This window comes from Anomalospiza imberbis, chromosome 2 (assembly GCF_031753505.1).
Source record: "Anomalospiza imberbis isolate Cuckoo-Finch-1a 21T00152 chromosome 2, ASM3175350v1, whole genome shotgun sequence".
In the NCBI taxonomy this organism is placed as follows: domain Eukaryota; kingdom Metazoa; phylum Chordata; class Aves; order Passeriformes; family Viduidae; genus Anomalospiza; species Anomalospiza imberbis.
The window spans coordinates 21,799,557-21,820,717 of NC_089682.1; the positions used below are offsets into that span (position 1 = coordinate 21,799,557).

Consider the following 21,161-nt stretch of genomic DNA (forward strand, 5'->3'; position numbering starts at 1 on the left):
TTTGTTCTTGTATGTAGATAGTCAGCCATGATGAAATGTCCTCGCTCTTGGAAAAACCAAGCCATTTGATGATGTGTGGTTTTCTGCTCTTAGTGTTATCACCACAGAGAAATCACTCTATCAACAGATTTACCTCAAAAATTGTAGGCACTCTTGAGTGGACGGAAGAGATTGTCTTTATTAATTCTGTATGCCTTCTCTGTGGTAGTATGTTTTACACCTTGCCACCATTAAATTTAGGACATTGTCGAGTCCACAGTAGAAATGTAATGGTTTCTTTTTTCTGTTGAAGTCACTCTGTCTTTTAAAATGTTTCCACTGTTGAGGAAAAAGACATTTTGACAGTATTACAGACAGTGATTTAGAAACATGTAACACTGAAAGTCAAACATCTTGAATTTGCAGCTTGATCAAGTCTTTATATATATATATATATATATATATATATATAATCTCTCTGAGAATATATGTATATATTCTTAGAAAGACGAAAACTTTCTGAGAATAAGGAAATTGGTATGAGGAGAGACCTGTGGTGTGCTGAAGAGAATTTTCCCTATGGCCTCATTTTGTTGGGTTTCTTTTTGAGGAAGGAATAAAGTTCCCTGACCCTTTTTTTTCCCCTTTCATAACAATTTTTTTTTTTTAATTTCTACTCTTTTAGCTTGTGGGTTAAACAGAACAGCTCTGGGTTATCTGTTTAATGAAGGTTATGTTTCTTATAGATAGCTCTTCCCAGAGAAAGTATGTATTTGTATTTGGCTTTGTGTGGCAAGGTTTTGGTAGCAGAGGGGTTGTGTGAAAGGGTGGGCTTACAGGGTTGGCTTCTGTGAGAAGATGCCAGAAGCTTCCCCAATGTCCGATGGAGCCAATGCCAGCCAGATCCAAGACAGACCTGCCTTTGGCCAAGGCTGAGCTCATCAGTGACAGTGAAAGCACCTCTGGGATAACAGATTTAAGAAGGTGAAGAACACCTGCTGAACAACAGCAGCCAAGACAGAGGAGCTAGAATATGTGAGAGAAACAGGCCTGCAGGCATCGAGGTTGGTGAAGAAGGAGGGGGAGGACATGCTCCAGGTGCTGGAGGAGTCCTGCTCCTGCAGAGGAAGGAGCAGCAGAGATGTGTGATGAACTGACCACAACTCTTCTTCTCTGTTCACCTGTGCTGCTGCAGGAGATGAGGTACAGAAGTTAGGAATAAAGCTAAGCCCAGGAAGATGGGATGGGTGTAAAGGAAGGTTTTTTTAAAATTTGGTGTTATTTCTTATTCCCCTCCTCAGATACAGTCTCCCAAAATGGTGTCTGTTTTGCCTCTGATGGTAACTGGTGGGTGATCTCTCCCTGCCCTCATCTCGACCAGTGAATCTTCTGTTATATCTTCATTCCCTTGTCCAGCTGAGAAGGAGGAAAATGACAGAGTAGATTGGGGCTTCGCTGAGTACCTGGCCCAACCAGGGTCAACCCACCAGACTCTCAATTAAGAAGATACAATTAGCTATTCTTCTGCTGACTTTGATAACACAGTGACTCTTCTGGTTTTATCTACCTTGTGGAGGAGTGGTTTTATACAAGTACCTTGGAGCATCTAATTTCAAAACAGCTTTTTAAATCTTGTTTTGCATTCTTTGGGCCAGTGAACAGCTGCTCTGTGTTTTCAGCAACATCTCAAGAAGAGCTGGCACCCCCTTGGTGAAAGGCGAATTTCCTTGTGAATATGCTGTAAGCTGAGAGGATGTTCAGAGCTGGTAATTGCTCCCCTGGTTGAGAACATTGCTTGTATAAATTTCCATGGTATAGTAGCTCAAATACTAATGACAGTGTAACTGTTGCCTGACTTGAGTCTCCCCATACACATTTTAAGAAGCTGTGTCTCTGTAAAATGTAGATTTCCAACCAGCAGGATTTTGCAGGCACCATATCAATTGCTGTTTGCATAGTTCTGTCTTTAATGGTTAAGAGCCTAAGAAAGTGTGTCAGGCAAGTTTCTATGAATCAATAGCTTTTCTATTTTTAAACTAATGAGATTCTGTCTTATAGATGATGCTTAATAAGTACAGTTTTAGAATGTTTTATATTAAGTCATGTATATTGCCTTTATATTTCAAAATTTGATTCCCTCATGCTCTGGAAATACAGACTTCTCTTTACGTTTTCATGTGTTGTTTTGCATTGGTGCCAGAGTATTGTTTACAGCTCCACATTGAAAAAGTTTGCATGCTTTATTTGTGAACTGTTTCTTTCACTTCACTGTGGCATTAAAAAAGAAGGATAAGGTGTATATATGAATACAAGATAGCATTAAGATATGTCTGCTGTATAAATGTAAACTAAAAGCCTTTTGAATTTGTTCAGAAGTTTCTTCCTCTCCCTATAGAAGTACCATGTTTCTCTGCTTATAAAATGAGAAATTGGCTTCCTCTGTAGCTGCCATTGAAAAATTCTCCTAGAAATATAAGCCCCCCAGGGGAAATATGTGATACTCATTTGGGAACAGTTTCATGCAGCTGCTGTTGTTTGAGAATCAAATTTACTTCCTTTTTAAACCTGCTAGCAATAACTTGAATTCATGGTAGGATCTCTCAGAGAAGGGCAAGTAGACTGACAGCACTGAATTAGCAACATGTTTCTCTATACTTAGTAAAGTAATCACAATGCAACATGTTTGTCTACCTTGGAGTGTACTTATATTAACATTCAAGTACAAGAGAAAATAAGAAGTAGGTTTGCAAAAATTAAAGTTCCAGAATAGTCGTATACCTGCTCCTTACTAAAATGAATAATGGATCCTTTCAGTGAGTTTTTCTAAGTGCTAATCAAAAATGTAATGGTTTACAAATCATTGCTCAGTTAAATTGGAAGCAGTAATTTTAATTTTCAGCAATTTTTTTCTGTATCTTTGTAAGTAATGGTTTATCAATCATGTAAAATGGTTTACTAAAAACTTTGTCCTTTTAAAGTAGCTTATGATTTTGAAGTAGCCATTATTTGGTGCTTGATGTTTATTTTAATAGATACTTCACCATCCTTTAACTTCCAGGGAACAGTAAGATGAATTTAAGTGGTACTGGTTTTGAGAGTGGAAAGGTACAAGACATGAATATGACAGCAGCATTTCCCTTGGTTTGGTGGTCCAGACTGCCTTTAGGTTCAGTTTGCCTGGTTAGGTACATCAGCCTTGACATTTAGGCATGGCTCAAATGTTTCACTTGTGCATGTGTGAAACCAGTGCTTATTTCCTTCTGTGGCAGTGAAGTGGGTATGTCTAAGATGATACATTTAGATTTCATTTTTCTTCCTAAACAAGTTCATGGAAGAAATGGAGCAATACTACAGTAAAGATATGAACATTCCTTTTCCTGGTGTACTTTCATTGCTAAGCATTTTGAACTGCATTCCTTTAATGAGCCTTCAAGTCAAGAGGCTCCAGGTTGATTTGATTAATTGGCTAGTACTCATCTTGAGTTTCATTCTTTAAAGGACACTTTTGCCTGTAAAACACAGTTCTAGACATACACTATATAAAAGTAAATATATAAAAATAAATGCCTGTATGCTATATATATATGTACAAGCATATAAATGGTTTATCTGTATACAAGTTTATATATGTACATAACGTAATAGCATAAAAATGTCAGGGTCTGTTAGAAAAACAGCCTTGGGCCCTTAGGATGGATTGAAGGACTGAGTTTCATTTTCTGAGTTAGTGCTCTAACGTTAGGCTATTAGCAGTTAGTGCTCTAACAATTAGGCTAAAAGGTAATTTCTGTTGCCTGCCTTCCTCATCCCTACTTTTGCTGGGCTGTTGTAAGTGATTTTGAGGTCAGCTGTAAAACGGCTGGGTTTTTTTTCCTTTTAGCCATCATGGGTGACCATAGTCATGCATTTTTAAACTAGGTTTCATAGTAATGAAAGTGTGAATGGAAGAATGTTGAGGGGAAAGTGCAAAACTGACCTTTTGACACAAATGACAAGACAGTTGTCAGCTATAGATTGTTTATTTTTAAAAAATCTCCTTTATTTTCTGTTTGCTTAGCTAAGTCAGGAAGCTTCAGCTCTAATTCTTAAGTGATTCTGGTGGTTTAAACTAACTTTTTCAATTTCAGACCTGTTTCAGCAGCAGTTGTATGCTTGCTACTCTTTTGCATTGCTCATATTGGTTTTATCTGTCTTGTTTGACTGCTGATACTCTAAGAAAAAAGTCTCAGATTCGCTCTGAAAGAAATAAGGGAGAAAAAAAGAATGGGGAAGGAGTTATGCACAAACCTTTTTCAGTGACGTAGACTATTGGTTCCTCAGCGACCATTTTTGTTTTGTGCTTTGTGGGTTTTTTGGGTCTTTTTTGAGATGGAGCTGTCATTTATAAATTGTGGATAATAATACCTTGACTACTTCTTTGTGTTGAGAGGATGTTCTTTGTTCTGTTCTAAGTTTGCTGTTCAGAGGCCATTGGTTTCCCATTTTTTTCTCTTTTCCTGCTTACCAAAACCACCAGTAGAATCTTGCAAATCTGTGGAGATCTATGTGGCTTTTATCTTGCCAGTGGTGCTTCCTAAAATTTGTGGTAGTCCTCATACCACTTGGAAATGTGTTGAATGGCTCACTGTTTGATACTCACATCCTCAGTTGTTGAAATCCACATATTTAAAGAATTGTTTCATTTGTGTAACTGAATGAGCTAAGAGCAGGTACTGTTTGTGGGGAGAGAGGTTGTAGAATGGGAAGATTTATGAGAGATCTCTTTAGAGTACAGAGGCTTAGCTGAAAGACATCCATTCCCTGGCTTTCATGCAGTGCTGCAGCATTTTTTTACTCCTGAGTCTCACAGACTTGACACAACTGGTCCCTGAGCTGCTCAGCCGTGTCTTTTGTGCTTGGGAGAGGGAGAGAAAGAAGAACTCTGAGTAAATGATTTTGCTGATATTGAAATAGGTGGGCAAAAGGATCAATGACTGAACATGTGATGCTCTGGACTAGACAAACCTAGTGTTTCTGATGGGAAATCTGTCACTATTTTAGATTTGCCACTGCTGTGTTTAAATCCCATGTTCTTTAACATTGTTCAGTTGATACAATGTGGAGAATAAACACACAACACAAAGGCCTGTGTTATATGGTAATCCAGAAGTGAGAGAAAATGTAAATGTCATTACTATAAGTCTATGTGTAGAGGAAATATCTAATCTTGATTGATCTAGTCCCAGTTGTCCCCATTTCAGCTCTTCTATAGATTTGTTTGCAAGTTAACAGTTTATACTGTACTAAATGCCACCAAATTAGTTGAAAAAAAAAAACAAAGTAAAAGTTCACACTTTTATAATTATATTCTGGTTTATAATTATATTTGTCTCTTGTATCCCAGCTGAGCATTTTAGTAATTTGTATGTTTTTTTTACACTGTTGCATACTCTAAAGAGATTATGGGAATAATGTGAAAGACTGATAGGAAAGCAAAATCATAGTTTTTAACACCTATGTGTTCATTCAGTATTGATGGTGATAAAGTCTAGTGAGTCTTTCTCAATACTGGGCCAAAATGTTGGTGAAAATGACTGACTGTGTCTAAAATTGGCTAAATTGAATACTGAAAATTATTAAATAAAAAGGGTATTTTGAAAACTTGTGCATTTATTTGAAATTGCAGGAGCTAAGAATTCTTGCTTTTCCTTTCTATTATTAGAACAGGCCATTGCCACATGTGTCGTGTTCTTAGTTTGTATTCCTGATGGAGGCTAGCACCTGGGGCTGGATCCACTTGCTGAAATGTGTTAGTGTTACACAGTTGGGATGCTGTAGGGCATCATCTGGCTGCTTATGCCATGAAGTGTGAGTCTTGCCCAAATTACCTTTGTAACATTAGATGTGTGTGGATGTCTTGGGCATACCAGAGTAAATACCAGTAGGTGCTTGTAATTAGGCACTTGAGTTGAACTTCTAATTCTTCTTGCTTGTGTCATTTCATCAATGGGTTTTATTCATGTGTGGGAGCTAGATTTATAGCAGTGTGAAATTATACTTCACTGATATATTTAAACTCTGATCAGTTCTTTGAACTGTGTGTGATTTCTTTCTTGTTACAATGGTGTAAAATCTAGCCTTTTATTTTGAGATTGCTCTTTTCCGATAGGAATAAGAAATCTTGAAGTTATATTATTTAGTATTCATTTAATGCTCTTTAATTATTAGGGAAACATATAGATCTTCCTTTGTCTTCAATCAAAAGAAACATGTCCTTATCTGTTATACATGTATGTAGGAAATACAGCTTTATCAGCAGTGATCCTCTCAGATTCCAGTTGGATTTTACAGTGAATGTGTACATAACTTTTTCCTCGTATTTCAGATTTTATTCATATACTGTAGTGAAACATAACTATTTGAGCAAGTAAAATGCCTACATCCATGCTTTTGTCATCTGCTGTTGAAAATTAAAATCATATTGATTTTTTAAGGAAAATAAATAAAATTTCGTACAGAAGTCAGCTATGTAATATTTAAAATGCAGGAGACTATTAAAGTAGTATATTTAGCTATAAAGTTGAACCTTTCACTTCAAATAGATTAACATGTAATTATTGTAGTGACCCATAGGAAAAGTTTCGTGTTCCAGAATTTTTTATTTCCTTGCTTTAATTCTGCTTAGCTTGTACTATTTAATAGGATGAGGATTGATTTTCAGTTTCAAATTTAAACTTAAGAATTTTATGTCCTTCACCTGGTGAATCTGAGATATAGAAGAAAAACTAGTTTATAAAGAAAAAAGGAAACTGAGAGCTGTGAATTTAAAAAATTATATTTTTAATTTACATTCCTAGCTTGCAGAGAGTACCAGCTGGCATTTTTAAGTAAAATTGAGGGATTTTTGTTATTGTTCTTTTTCCTTTCTCCTTTCTTGTGTCAGCCAGCTTAACACTTTTCAGAGCCCATTTGCCTGTGTTTCCATTGTGATACCTTTCCTGTGTGTTTGAGGGGTCTCCAAGATCCCTTATAATTTTTTTTTCCCTTATGTGTAGTTGTTTAAGGAGCATTTACAAAGAGTAGTATAGGCTTTTTTGCCTCTATTTTTAAGGTAAGAGGTTTTTGTGAACCCTTTGGTGCTCTGTTAAATATTCCTGACAAGTATGTTGGGTCTTCATCAGATCTTTTGGCCCAACATCCCCTCTAGTTACTGAAAGGAGACATGGACTAGAGCACTCTGACAGGTGGCAGAGAATCTATTCTGCACTGCTGTAGGTCCACACAATGGTGAAATAGCCCCTGTGTTTCTCATTTGCTTTCAGATGAGATTCATCTGCTGATCTCAGGATGACATTACTGTGGTGAAGGAGGGAGTGTTTGTCAGACTGCAGGGAAGATCTTGGCATCTCTTCTAGTCATGGGCTCTATGCTTCTTCCTTCAGACTGTGTTCTTCATAGTATCTTTGTTAAAGCTTAACATTTAATCACTCCTGCATAATTCTTATGTATTCAGAAAGTGACATAATATCCACATGAATAATTTCACTATTTTATTAACTCCATTAAAAATATTTTACATGGCAAAGGACATGTTGATAAGTGAAGTCCCTAGTTTCTCTAAATAAATCGCGTAAGAGCAACTTCTTTCTTTCCTTGCTTTTGTCTTTTATTTCTAAAGTGATGATAATAGACATATCTTTAGAGATACAGAAAGTGGAGACATGCCTGAGAAAGAAATTAAAGCATGGTTAACAGCAGTAGCTCACTTTTTAGAGGACACTATTTAAAAATATAAACAGATTGGTAGAAAAGCCACTGTTTGAGATCTTTGCTGAAATGAAGACAAGAGCTGGAAGTACATGTCATCCCCATAGTAGTGTTAAATTCAATGTTAATGACCTTCTTTTTCAAAACTTTGTAGGGGTAGGAGGGAAGGAAAGGATGGATTGTTTGTTTGTATTAAAAAAAATAGCTATAAACCTAAAACCACCTTTGACATATAAGCTGATAGTATCATTGCCAAAATTCAGTCTGAAGTTTGCTCTTGTCTGAAATCCACTGGAAATACAAGTGAGTGTGTTTTGCTTGAGTAATCTCTTGTAAATGCAGTGGCGTCAGCAGTTCTGTAATAATGACCATAATGTCTTTGAAGGCACTTAGAAGCTTCCTCTTAAAGACACTCTTAAATAATTAAATCTTTTTTCTTTTTTCAATTTACATGCAGTATGTCATGGCATCCCCCCAAAGTACCAGATTTCCTTCCTTCCTTTCTTTTCTTTCTCATGAAAAGCATAAATAGAGTATTTAGATTAAGACACTGCTTGCTAACTTGGATAGTGAAGAAAAGTGATAAAAGAGCAGGTCCATATAGTTATTTGTTGAGACCCTAAGATACATTTTCTTAATGCAGCAATGACAGCTTGAAAAATGTGGGCACCTGTGAGGTGATGGTAGAAGCCTTGGTTCCCTCCTGCAAATAAAGGGAGGCATTTTATCCAGTCTGCTACATGCCCTCTGGCTCCTGGCAGTTCATGCTCTGACCTTTTATGTGGTCTCTTAGCAAGACCTGCTGCCTACTTGTTTGTACACAGGTTTAAATTTCTTTTTTTTTTTTTTTCAGATACTGAGATTCTCTATACACAAGTGTATGACGAGATCTGCAGGCGTTATGGAAAGACCTATAGCTGGGATGTGAAATCTTTGGTTCTAGGTAGACAAGCCCCAGAAGCAGCAGGGATTATTCGAGATACTCTAAATCTTCCAATAACCAAAGAAGAGTTATTCCTTGAAAGCAAAACAAAGCTGGAGAAGATATTCCATACTGCTGGGTTAATGCCAGGTATGTTTCTTTGCAGCATTTATAAACGTTTTATGGAATTGTTTAAATGCTAATCAAGGTAAAAGTTTGTAATCTGTCTTCTATAAAGCAGTCACTCTTACAGATTGCATTTCATTGCTCTTGTTTTAGAAAATTTACTAAATCTTCCTGTTTATTTACCTGTTTAAAAGGATATTTTGCCTATTAAAGTTGACAGATTTCTTTTGGCCCTGTTTGTTTTGGTAAACTAGATTGTAACTGTTTTTGTCAGCTGTGTCTTATGTGGCTATGAGCATAGTCTGACTTTGCTAAGCATAGATGCATTTGCCTGCACATATAAAAGTATGTGGGCCCGTGGGTTCTTTCTGTTGGAATTATTCTCGCCTATCCCGAAAATTGTAATGCAAGTACAGTGTCTGAGTGTGCCAGTGGAGAAGGAGGGTTTTTCAGGTTCTCCTAAGACAGGGGAATTTCCTTAACTTCTGAAGATATGTCTTTCACCAGTGATTGTGTAGGATGCTTAAGTGAGTAACTTCAACGAGATAACTTAAGGTAAGCAAGAGGATTAATCTTACCTGTAGTGTGAATACATTCTTTTGTATTGAATTACATTTAGATTTGAAATGCTTACAGAGAAATCTTCAGCCATGCAACTCTATCAGTACCTAAAGCTAGGATTGCTGCTAACTTTATGTACAATGTTAAACTTTATGGAGCAAGTATCAATAATTTATGATGGGGAAAAAAACAGAAAGAGAAGGAGAGAACTATAAAAAAAGTATTAGAAGTGAAATAACTGCATGTCACTGTACATGTTTAACAGTTATCATTTTTTTCTCTTTGAACGTGTGCTCGTTTGTTCTGACAATTTCTACAGTGCATTAATATTTTAATTTTTAGAGCAATTTTTTTATTCCTAGTTTCATAATACATTAAGAAGATACAAGTTAAAAATACGTGATATGTAAGAATAAGTAACAAGTAGCAAAATTAAAAAGTGTGATTTTTTTTTTCAGCAGCTAAAAAAACTTTTGTATATTTTGTGTCCAGCTTAGTTCTCACTCTTAGTTATCTCTCTAATGTCTTTTTTAGGCAAGATTTTTCAAATTGCTTCTCACTTATAGATCCCCCTGACACAGTAAGCCTAGTTAAACTTTCCAGAAAAACAAGAAAGTTGGATTGATGTGGTTTTTTTGTTTTTTGCTCAATCTTCTGGGACTGATTTTTCAAATATATCTTTTGCAAGCCAAACAAAAATACCTTGTATAGGTTTAGAGAATGCCAGATGAACAGATTGGGTAAAATGTTGGGTTGCACAGAGGAGATATTCCATGCCTGCTGAAGACTTGATAATGTGGCTGAGCTGGCTTGAACAGAGTTAGAAAGGTGATGGAACAGATTAGCCAAAGGAAACATGAAGTTTTCTACTGTTCCTGCCTTCAAGAAGTGAATTTTGTCCTCACTGAAGTTGGACTATTATGGATGAAACAAGCAAAATTTGTACTAGGAGAAGCAAGTAAACATTTTCATCATCACCAAAATTGTTCAACTGATTATCTTTTCTGTTCAACTAAATATACATGATACCTTTTTTCAGTCCATATTTTAAAGTAGAATTGATGTGAACTAGGATACAAGCTGAATTGCCATGAATTTTGGGAAACCTGGTTGATTACAGCTAATAAGCTAGAGGAAAATGTCTTCAGCTACTTACTATTCACTTTCTTTAAGAACTGTTCTCCAGTTAACCAGATTTTTTAATCCAATTCTGTCTTTTTATATCTTCTGAGGATGTTTACTAATGGATTGTGGATTTATTCTACAGTTGCTTAATGTTCTTGAATTAAGAATGGGCTCCTTGCATGTGTTGTGCAAGATGTAAGATTGTGGTAACATTTTGAGTTTACCAATTGGTCTCTGACTAAACTGATCTTTCAGATGGTTACAGGTAAATACAGGAAAGTGAAAGTTAATTGTCATATTAATGGTGTAAAAGGACTCTAAAGTGCTGTGTCTCTGGTCACCTTTTTACAGTTAATAGACGGGTGATGTTCTATTTTTCAATCAGTTTCTACAAGTTGTCAAAAAAAATGGATTGAAATTTGATTGGTGGAAAGCACTGTTAAACAGTGGCCAATGATGTTTGAAAAAGTGACTCAAACAAAGTGGCACTTGTTTCTGGATGAGCTATGCACATGATCTTGCCAAAGATGATAGCTCTGTAAATTCCTAAATCAAGTAAATTACACGTATGTCAGTGATGGCTAAGGATAGTGTGGAAGTTGAATGAATATTTAATTGGCTAAGCAGTTCTTCATCTGACAAGTTAGAAACTTGTCCTGGTTCTGACTGAGATAGATTTTATTTTCTTCTTAGTACCAGGTGCAGTGCTGTGTTTTGGATTTAGCACAAGAATAAAGTTGATAACACACTGATGTTTAAGTAGTGCTTACCCCAAATACAGGATTTTTTCATTTTCTCATGCTCTGCCAGTGAATAGGTGCACAATAAGCCAGGAGGGAGCATGGCCAAGACAGTTTATTTGAACTGGCCAAAGGGATATTCCATACCATAGCACATCATGCCCAGTATATAAACTAGGGTTGTTACCCAGGAGAGGAACCAACTGTGGCTTGAGGATGATCTGGGCATCAGTCAACAGGTGGTGAGCAATTGTATTGTGCATCACTCTTCTTAGATTTTATCTGTCTCTCCCCCTCTCCCATTCATTTTACAACTGGTAGTATTAATATTATCATTATTACTTTGTTTTTATTATTAATCTGTTCTTATCTTAACCCACAAGTTGGTTTTTTTCCTGATTCTTCATGACCCACCAGGTAGGAATACGCACAAAGTGAGAAGCTGTGTGGTACTTAGTGTCCTGCTGGGGTTAAACCATGGCACAGGCTATATGACAGGCATACCACTTAGTGTACAACACCTGTGAGACATAAGTGGCCAAAGACAGAATTTGGGCTATTTCAGTATGGCCAAACTGACAGACCAGCTTTAATACGTCAGGCTGTGGTCAAAATACAAATTTCATTTAAGAAGATGCAGTATCCATTTCTAATATTGAATTTTCTGGTAACTATTTGAGACTTTCGCACAGTTAGATTTATTTTTAGTTCTGAAAGAATCTTAAGGAATGGTAATTTTGATTCGGTGTAGAAAGAAATTAATCCAAGATGACCCTTAAAAAATGACAGACCTGCCACTGTGCTTCTTTTCTAAATATTTCTGTCAGAATACAGACATTGTTATTGAAAAGAGTAATGCAGTAGGCTTTCTGTTTCTGCAAATGCATTTTGAGTGTTTCTATGTTGCAGGGAAGTGCTTAGTCAGAAGATGAGGGAATGACCAGCAGAACAGAAGAAAACCATGCATATGTATGTTTACCTATACGTATATGGGTGTGCTTTTGCATAAACCTAGAATATATGCAGAGTGAGAAAAACTGAACTCCAAATTATACAACTACCAACAGTTGCTATAATCATGTCAGGATTATGAAACTACGGTAATTCTTTCACTGTAGTCTCTGGGTTTTGGCTCATCATCATTATCACAAAGCACAGATCTTTAAGGATTGTGTGGCTGTGTATGCCTTTCAGACATTTTCCATTCCTGGGCCATTTTCATGATAACTGGGATTTAGTTGTTGCATCTCCTCTTCAACCATTGCAGAATGTGATGTGCAAGCTATTTTCCAGTTCAAGTACAGTTGACTGTCCTTTGCAGCCATGAGAAGATAATTTCATACCTCAATTTTAGTACCAAATCAAGCAAGTCAGAAAGCAGAAAAAGAGAAGAAAGGATAACCGTTCAAATTACAATGGCAACTCACTCCAAATTTCTTTTTTCTTGAACAGTTAAATTCAACCAGATGTCTAGTTTTCTTAACCATTGCTTCCTTGATTCATGTTGTGCCCTTGACAATTAAAGAGACTTCCTACCATGATCTTTTCTTTTACTTGATGTTTTTGTTTTAATGGTAGGAAGCTCACGTGAGTCAATGCTGGGCTCAGTGAGCCTGTAACCCCTAGAGATTAGCCAGTTAGCTGCAAACTTGGAATGATATTTCCTGTTAGGCTGATATCAAGCATTTGACCTTTGCATCAAGTCCTAAAGGACTACATCCCAAACATGCTTTTATCAGGAAATCAGCAACACAATTGATGCAGGTTTTGAATTACATAAAATTTAGTACTTACATTCCTTCTATGGTCATGCATGTGTCAGTATGTCCAGATTCAAATGAGAATAATGATTTGATGAATAGGAAGTCTCTCTGACCAGAAGGGTCTCTGATACTTTTTAGGGAGCAATAAGATGAGAAGACAAAATTCCTTGTTAATAGTCATGGCTTTCCAAAGTGAGGGGGTAGGATGGTAGTTTCCACCTCCGCTTTTGTAACTTAATGAAAGTATGCCATACCATTGCAAAAAGCATTTTTAAACAGTGTGTCATAACAAATAAAGAAGCAGGTTGATCTGAGTTGTGTTTCCATAGTTTCATGAGATTCAGAAATAGAATAGAGTAGAATAGAACTATTTGGAAGGGACCTACAAATGTCATCTAGTCCAAATGCCTGTTCAGGGCTGACCAACTTAAAGCATTCTTGGCAATTAAACCAAGCAGTGGTTAACCCCACCTCTGTCACACTGTCACCTTCACAGCAGCAATCCTGACTTCATCTGAGGATTGAGAGCAAGTGTATAAAATCAATATCATTGGTGATGGCCTTGCCATTGTTGTAGCGCACCAGACTTCATAAAAATATTTTTAAATAATTTTATTACTTAAGTTAACAAACAGCATCTTCCTTTTCTAAGTGAGGTTGTTTTGTTTTGCTGAGTGCTCTTAGTGTTCAGAGGCTGCTGAGGTTTCTTGCCATAGATTTGTTTTTGTGAACTTAAGGATTATCATTGAGTTGGTTAGGAATCTAATCAACGTGACAAAGCTGAGTGCTAATGTTAACTTTTCTTTGATTAAAGAAAGTGATGAAATCTTGAAAAGCTCTACCACATATCACATTCAGTGAATGTCATATCACATTCAGTGTGGGAACTGTAAATGATTTTGGAAAGAAGGAGTAGTCTTTTTAATACACAAGCTATATTTACCCTTGAGATTTCCGTTTGTGTACAAGTGGACATAAATTATCAAGACATGCATAATGTATGCACAGCTAATTTAAACACTGCATGGACCACTTTGGTTTCCTTTAGTCTTTTTCTCAGCAGTAAATCTTTTCTTCCGGATATACACCAAACACTCTTGGACAGCTTGTTTTGTGCAACATTACAGCAAAATGAAGTGGACTTGAATATGTGTGCCTAAAGAGCCGTGATTGTGGCACAAGAGGTCAGGTGTCCTCTCTTCTTGTGCTGCTTAGTGTGAGTAGAAAAGTAGCTGTATCTACACAGTGGTGAATGAAGAGCAATGCTGTGATAGTTGTATGTGTAGGAATACTGAATGTGAGACAAGTGCGAAGCTGTATTTGACCATTGCCATTTAACATTTTTTTGGCAACATGGACAGTGGGATTGAGTGCACCCTTAACAGATTTGCTGATGATACTGGGCTGTGTGGCCCAGTCAGCATGCTGAAGGCAAGGGGTGCCATCCAGAGGGACTTAGACAGGCTTGAGAGGTGTGTTGAGGTAAAGCTCATGAAGGTCAACAAGGCCAAGTGCAAGGTCCTGCACCTGAGTTGAGGTAATCCCAAGCACCAGGGAAGAGAATGGATTGAGAGCAGCCCTAACAAAGAGGCTTGTGGGTGTTGCTTGACAAGAAGCTCAACACAAGCTGGCAATGTGTGCTCACATGCCAGAAAGGCAACTGTGAACTGAGCTGCACCCAAAGAAGCATGGCCAGCGGGTCAAGGGAGGTGATTCTGCCAATCTACTCTGTTCTTTTTGAGACCCCGCCTGGAGTGCTGCATCCAGCTGTGGGGCACCCAGCATGATGTGCACCTGTTGGAATGAGTTCAGAGGAGGACCAGTGATCATCTGATCAGAGGAATGAAGCATCTCTCCTTGAAGACTGACTGAGAGAATAGGGGTTGTTCAGCTTGGAGAAAAGAAGACTTAAGGGAGACCTGATAGCACCTTTCAGTCTCTCATATGAAATCTGGACAAGGACTTTTTACAAGGGCTTGTAGTGACAGGACAAGGGGGAATGGCTTCAAACTGAAAGGGAGTAGGTTTAGGTTGGGTATTAGGAAGAAATTATTTTCTGTGAGAGTGGTGAGGCACCAGAAAAGATTGCATAGAGAAGCTATGAATGTCCCATCCCTGGAAGTTTCCAAGGACAGGCTGGATGGGGCTTGGAGCAAATGGACCTAACAAGTTGGCCCGCACATGGCAGGGGATTGGACCTAGATGATCAAGGTCCTTTCCAATGCAAAACATTATACGAATTTGTGCACAAACTACATGAGGAAAGAATATGGTGACCAGTACAGTTCTTCCAACAAATATTTCCGTGCACAGGTCTGAAAATCTGTTTATTAATACTATGTTCTTTTAAAAAGTCTGTACCCCATGTTGTTTCTTCTTCAGAATATGCTGCATCTCAGCTACAAGATTTAGCAAGTGTAGTTGTATTAGCATGAGCTACATGGCGTAGACAAGCTCCAAAAGTATAGTAGGGAAACAGAAACGAACCATACATGTACATCAGCAAAGGAAAAGGGAAACAGAATAAAAGAGGTAGCAGACTAACAGATTAGTCAAACATGATATGAAAATAAAAATAAAAACAATTGTGTTTTTGAATGACAGTAAGAAGTCAGATTAAATAAATAAGTTACACCACCCTCAGCTACCCCTCCCAAGAAAGCATAAGCATGTATAGATAAAATATACACAAGGAAAGATCTGGTTGCCCATGAAATACAGTTTTTGTTCTCTATTAAAAAGAACTTTGTAATGTATTTCCATACTCTGTTTTTTCAAACCACTACATTTCTTATCAAAAAGTTTGGAAAGAAAACCTTTCCTTTGGCTTATAATTACAGTTGACATTAAAATAAATATGACTAATAGTACTCATTAGTTCATAGTACAAAGAAAAGTGGTCTTCAAAACTTAAATAAGGAGAATGAGTATCTTTTCAACAATGAAAATTAACTGGCAACCAAATGATTGTGATTATAAAATACGGACAAACGTAGCACAGGATTGTGACTGGATCACTTACCAGATAACCAGTAACTACCTGGGGAGAGGAATAAGACAATCTGTAAAATTTCCTAAATCCTCTCTTTTTCTGAAGTATTTTTGTAGTCCCCAAAACTATGTCAAAGAATACCCAGCAGCAGTGTGTTGCACTAAAGTTGTTACTTTAATCATAACTATTTGAGGCCTGTGTCAGTAAAGGTTGTTGGACTTGATGATCATTGTGGAACTCTTCCAAGTCAGATTATTCTGTGATTCTGTGAAATGAGAAGTAGTATTTTTATTAAACTAATTAAAGTGTGGAAAAGCTTTTGAACATATTAAGTCATCTTCATATCACTTTTAAAATACACATTTTCTATTTTGAGTTTTCAGAGTTTGCGTGTGTTTACTTTCTAAAAAAACTATGAAGAGAAAGACATAGAATAATCACCCTAAGCCTAGCTAAAGTTTTTATTATTTCCATACATGGGGCCTTTTGCTTTCTGTAATAATTTAATATGAGCTTCCACTTGAAGAATACACAGAATCTATGGAAACTTCACAATATAATCTGATTTCATTGACTATTTGGTGCTTCTATTTAATTAGGTTAAGAAATGTGCTGTATTTATGGTTTTTTGTTTATATGGGATTATTATTATTATTATTATTATTATTATTATTATTATTATTATTTACTGTCTTGAACAAAAGTAATCCTACGTTATATTGTTTCTTAGATTATTAGATGTCTGACACTGTAATTACTTTTATAAGGACAGTGATCATTTACAAGAGTACGAGGTATTATTGTATATGGTGGTTCTCTCTTGCAGCCTGCTCAAAATGTTTTTCAGTTGGTTAACACTTTAGCTAAATTAGTTGTAAACTGTAAAGGAATATTATATATGATGGTTGGGGCAGATCTGAAAGCCCTGTGAGCTGTTTGGATTTTGTTTAAGGGTGGGAAAATGTGGATATGTCTGCTATATGTCCTTCCTAGCAGAGAATGCTAGACTTCAGATAAATGAAGAGCAACAGCACATACACACATTTGTTATTGCTCTATTTCCTGTTGATTTCTTGGTTTTCTTTCTGGGATTACATTGTGAATAAAATACTATTTATCAGAAATAACATGTAATTGGTACCTAGGTGCCTATCAGGAAAGAACTAAGCAGTGGCAAGAGGGGTATAGTACACTGTGGTGTTTGTGAAAGCATATGCCACTGAAAATGACACTGTTTATTTGAGGCCTTCTCAGCCATGTAGGAGATCCTGTAATGTAATTTTAAAGCTTTTGAAGTTTTCATAGAATCTACCTTATAAATCCTAGGTGTTTAACTTACTATGGTCCTATTTGTAATGTATACTTTCTTGAGAAAAGGTCTTGTGAAGTTCATTTTTAAGGGCTTTTTCATTACATAGCTTATGCTCATCTTTTTAGGATTGAGACATTAGAGAAGATAGGGGGGCTGTCTGTATAAGTCTGAGTATTTGTGTGCTCCTGCCCTCTGTGCTGACAGTACACAAACCATCTCTTTTCCTGAAGCTGGAAGACTGCAGGACTTCAGCTGTGGGTATAAGACATCAAACAGTGGATTTTCAGGCTAAGGTACTGTCAGAGCTTGCTTTGTGATTGTCTGTATGATGGTGTTATGCCTTCAAATCAATCAACTGCAAGCAGAAATATAAACACCAGTGTGGGTGAGTGAGGGTCCGTAGTGACGCAGAGCCCCCAGGCAGGTGCAAATTAAAAAAATTTGCTGCTGCAAAAAAAGCAGCTGCTTTATTAAAAAAAAAACAGGCCTTTTTAAGCAGTTAGCCCATTATCAGCTGCATATTTTTAAATCATAACAAAAATAATTCAGCCACTATACACCAGGATGTGAACCTGCCACGGTTACATAACTTGTTTTTCTACCCCTAATTCAGCTGAGTCTCTTTCCCACAGTCCTTTTCTACTTAGCCAAAGTAACAGGCCTGAGCCATGATTTTACAAGGCCTTCCCTTTGTAAGGTTTTACCAATATGCAACACAAGAGACATTGATCTGGGGAACAGAGGAAACTGAAATTAGGATTCAATCCTGAAGTGGTGTGTATAATTTTCTTTCTTATCTCACATGTTTTTCCAGTTTATCATGGAGATCACTTTCTTGTTTATCTTGAAAAAAATTCTTATATACTACTGTAACATGTTCATAGATGAAAGTTTGGTTGGAGATTAACATTTGAAAAAAATAGAAGAGCTTTATAGTCTTTCCTTCTTTATCCAAAAGCATTTTAAAATACATAGATCTGAATCTGCATATACGGAAGTGATACAAGTTAAGAACAGTGTTTTGTTCAGGGATAGCTAAATACAAGAAAAAGGATGGTACAAAAATTTGAAATTGTATAGAATAAAATGTAGCAAAAATGTGTGTGCTGTTCACTGTTCTAAACTATTGTGCATGACACAGAGATTATGTTTATATAAAGCTAAAAGGAAAATAAAAATTCCCTTTGCTTTCAATCAATTTGAGTTAGCTTTCAGGAGTTTCATCTTGTTAATTTTCACTTCATGATCAATAATGTCATTTGATTATGAAATGTAATAGCTTAAAAGGAATAATATATGAATAGGTTTGTAACAGCATGTAAATAATTAGACAGGGATTCTTATTAGATCATTTTAGTGTAACATTATTTGGTTTCCTGAACTCTTGGTGTACATGTATGTATTAGTCAATTAGAAGGAAAATGTGACAGTTAGCCCAAGGGTTTTGTTGTTCAGTATAAGTCTTATTTTTAGTTTGTCAGTTGATCCAGTGTATTAGTCACCATGATATCAGCTGACTCGAAGGAGAACACCACATCTGGAATCTAATGGAGGGATAAAAGTTCATTTTTCAAAAAATTAAAATAATGTATATGCTTTTCTGCAAGTTTCAGAACAAAAGAGCCATTCTCTTTCTTTTAAATGTTTCTGTGGTCTCAGAAGAAATAGGTCCTTTCTGTCCATTTATTTTGTTTTCTTTTTTCCCTTCAAAGTTGATAACTTCATTGACATTTGTCATTAATTGGGTTTTAAAGATGCTGACATTTAAAGTTGATCCTCCTTCTTTGCAGCTTCTGTAACAAAGCTCTGCTTACAATTCTTCTCACCTATTTTTCTGTGCAGCAGTCACTGATGCCTAACTGTAGCAGTTAGTATATATTAGGGTTCTGTCTCAATCTAAAACTTCTTATTTAGAGAGATAGTGTAAAGATACAGTACTTACCTCTTTTACTATCTAATAGCAAGAGTACATTTGGAAATAAATCATAGCAATGTGGGATATTTATTCCTAATTTTTTAGAACTACTTGAAGAATTTATGTTGTTCTGCATAAAATATTTATTGCCTGTGGGTATATTTATTGCCTGCGTGCCTCATTTGGAGTGTATTCTTATGCTGGAAAAACCAGAGATCCTTATTTCTTTTTATATTTCTTGAATTTTTATTCTTGCTCTATATTACTAAGCTTTCAGTAGGAGAAGTGGAGGGTAGTCCCAAGAAGTCTAGCAGAGGGGTCCCTCTGAGGTGGGTGGGACATGTTCCCTTACATGGTGCCACAAGTAAGTTAGAAGTTAAGGAGATCATGGGAATTTTCAGTATACTTCTTCATAACCATTGAGTCTTGAATTGGTTGTCTTTGATTGTAATTTCACTGAAAAATCTTTGTAGTTATAGAAGATATAATGACATAATATTTGCCAGGGGAAGTTTCTTACAGATCTTTAAAGCAGTTCCTCAATTCCCCTTCTGGTGATGTTTTCTTAAGAAAATAGCATTAGAAAGATACTAAGGAAGATATTATCTTCTTAATGAAGAATTATGTGCTGAATTAGTAAAATAATTGTGTCAATAATTTGATGTGGTGGCAAAGTGTCTAGAACTAAACTGGTGGTAATTGATGCAAACAAAAATGGATTTTCCTGATCTATAGCTTTTACAAAGAGGAAAGCAAACCTGAAATTAAAATATTTTTCAACTGCTACTGTTCTGGGTTTGTCAAGTTATTCTTCCAAATGCAGTTTAATTTTTTTTTCTGGGCAGCTGATTTGGCCCCTGAATCTTTTTTTCTATATTGCTCTATTTACATTTATGCAAATAATATTTTTTAAGTGGCATCTTTTCAGAATAATGTAAATATTTTCTCTCTGGAGGTACTAGGGAAAACTGCATTTTAGCTCCCTTGTGGTGAGGGAAGCCAAAAAGAGAAATCAAACATGCATACACATTTACACACTGAAATCATTACATGCTTGAGGAATACAAGAGAGAACCCTGGAGAAATAACCTTTCTGCAACAGTGCTTCTCTCTGGCTGGCTACCTCCAATAGAAACATAGAATAAGCATACCCAGTAAGAGATGAACTGAAGCTGTGATGTAGTGGGACTGAAGAAAATTAGCTATTTGAAAAGAGCACAATTTTAGAGAAAACTAACCATATCATAGCAAGGGCATAGGAGATAGGAAGAGTCTTCTGCTTGTGTAATCTTTGGACTGCTTTATGTTACAACACTTATGTATGCTAGCCTTGCTAAACATTCCAGTTTATTAAATTCCTTAGAATGAATGCATTTTATTTTAGGGAAGAGACACTTATACTACTGCTTTACATTAAGGAATCAGTGCTTCCATTAATTTAATATAGACTTACTTCACATGATTCAGAATGAAGATATAAATTATCTGGAGTAAAAAGCTGGCTTGTATTTAACATCATATTTTAGTGAGAGGACATAGTAGCATCATTAGGGAAAAAGTGCACTTGCTTAGTATAACCACTTAACAGAGCATAAGAAGGCTTTTAAATAGCTGATGTATTAACCTTAGAGGAAGAGTAGTGCTTGTTATATCTGTCCATCTCAAAATCTAACATTAGAGAAGTGCATGGGTTTAAAGGCCATCTTCAAATACAAGCATGGAGCTGGAAACATTAATTGTTTGATTCGATTCTGGGGAATAAATGAGAAATCTGCAGAGATTCATACCTACAAGTCCTATTTCCAGAAGGATTAGTTACTGCACCTATTCACTAATCTACACACTTTGTTATCAGAGGTACTTACAGCTTGTCAAAGTTGGGTATATGACTATACTTGGGAAAAATGTATGGCAGATAACATGGTTGCTTATAGAATTGAATGGCTGGATCACAAGGGAAATACAAATCAGAGGTGCTGA

The 21,161-nt window shown here is 36.3% G+C and overlaps 1 protein-coding gene across 2 annotated transcripts in view; it reads left to right on the forward strand.

The window, feature by feature from the left end:
- Positions 1-21,161, forward strand: part of PUDP (pseudouridine 5'-phosphatase) — a 65,949-nt gene that overhangs the window by 16,388 nt on the left and 28,400 nt on the right. For both annotated transcript variants that reach the window (XR_010995918.1, XM_068180115.1), the window contains exon 2: positions 8,579-8,797. Coding sequence is in view for 1 of the 2 variants with exons in the window: in XM_068180115.1 (XP_068036216.1) it covers positions 8,579-8,797 (219 nt within the window). In the remaining variant the exon portion in view is untranslated. The remainder of the gene's footprint in view (positions 1-8,578; positions 8,798-21,161) is intronic.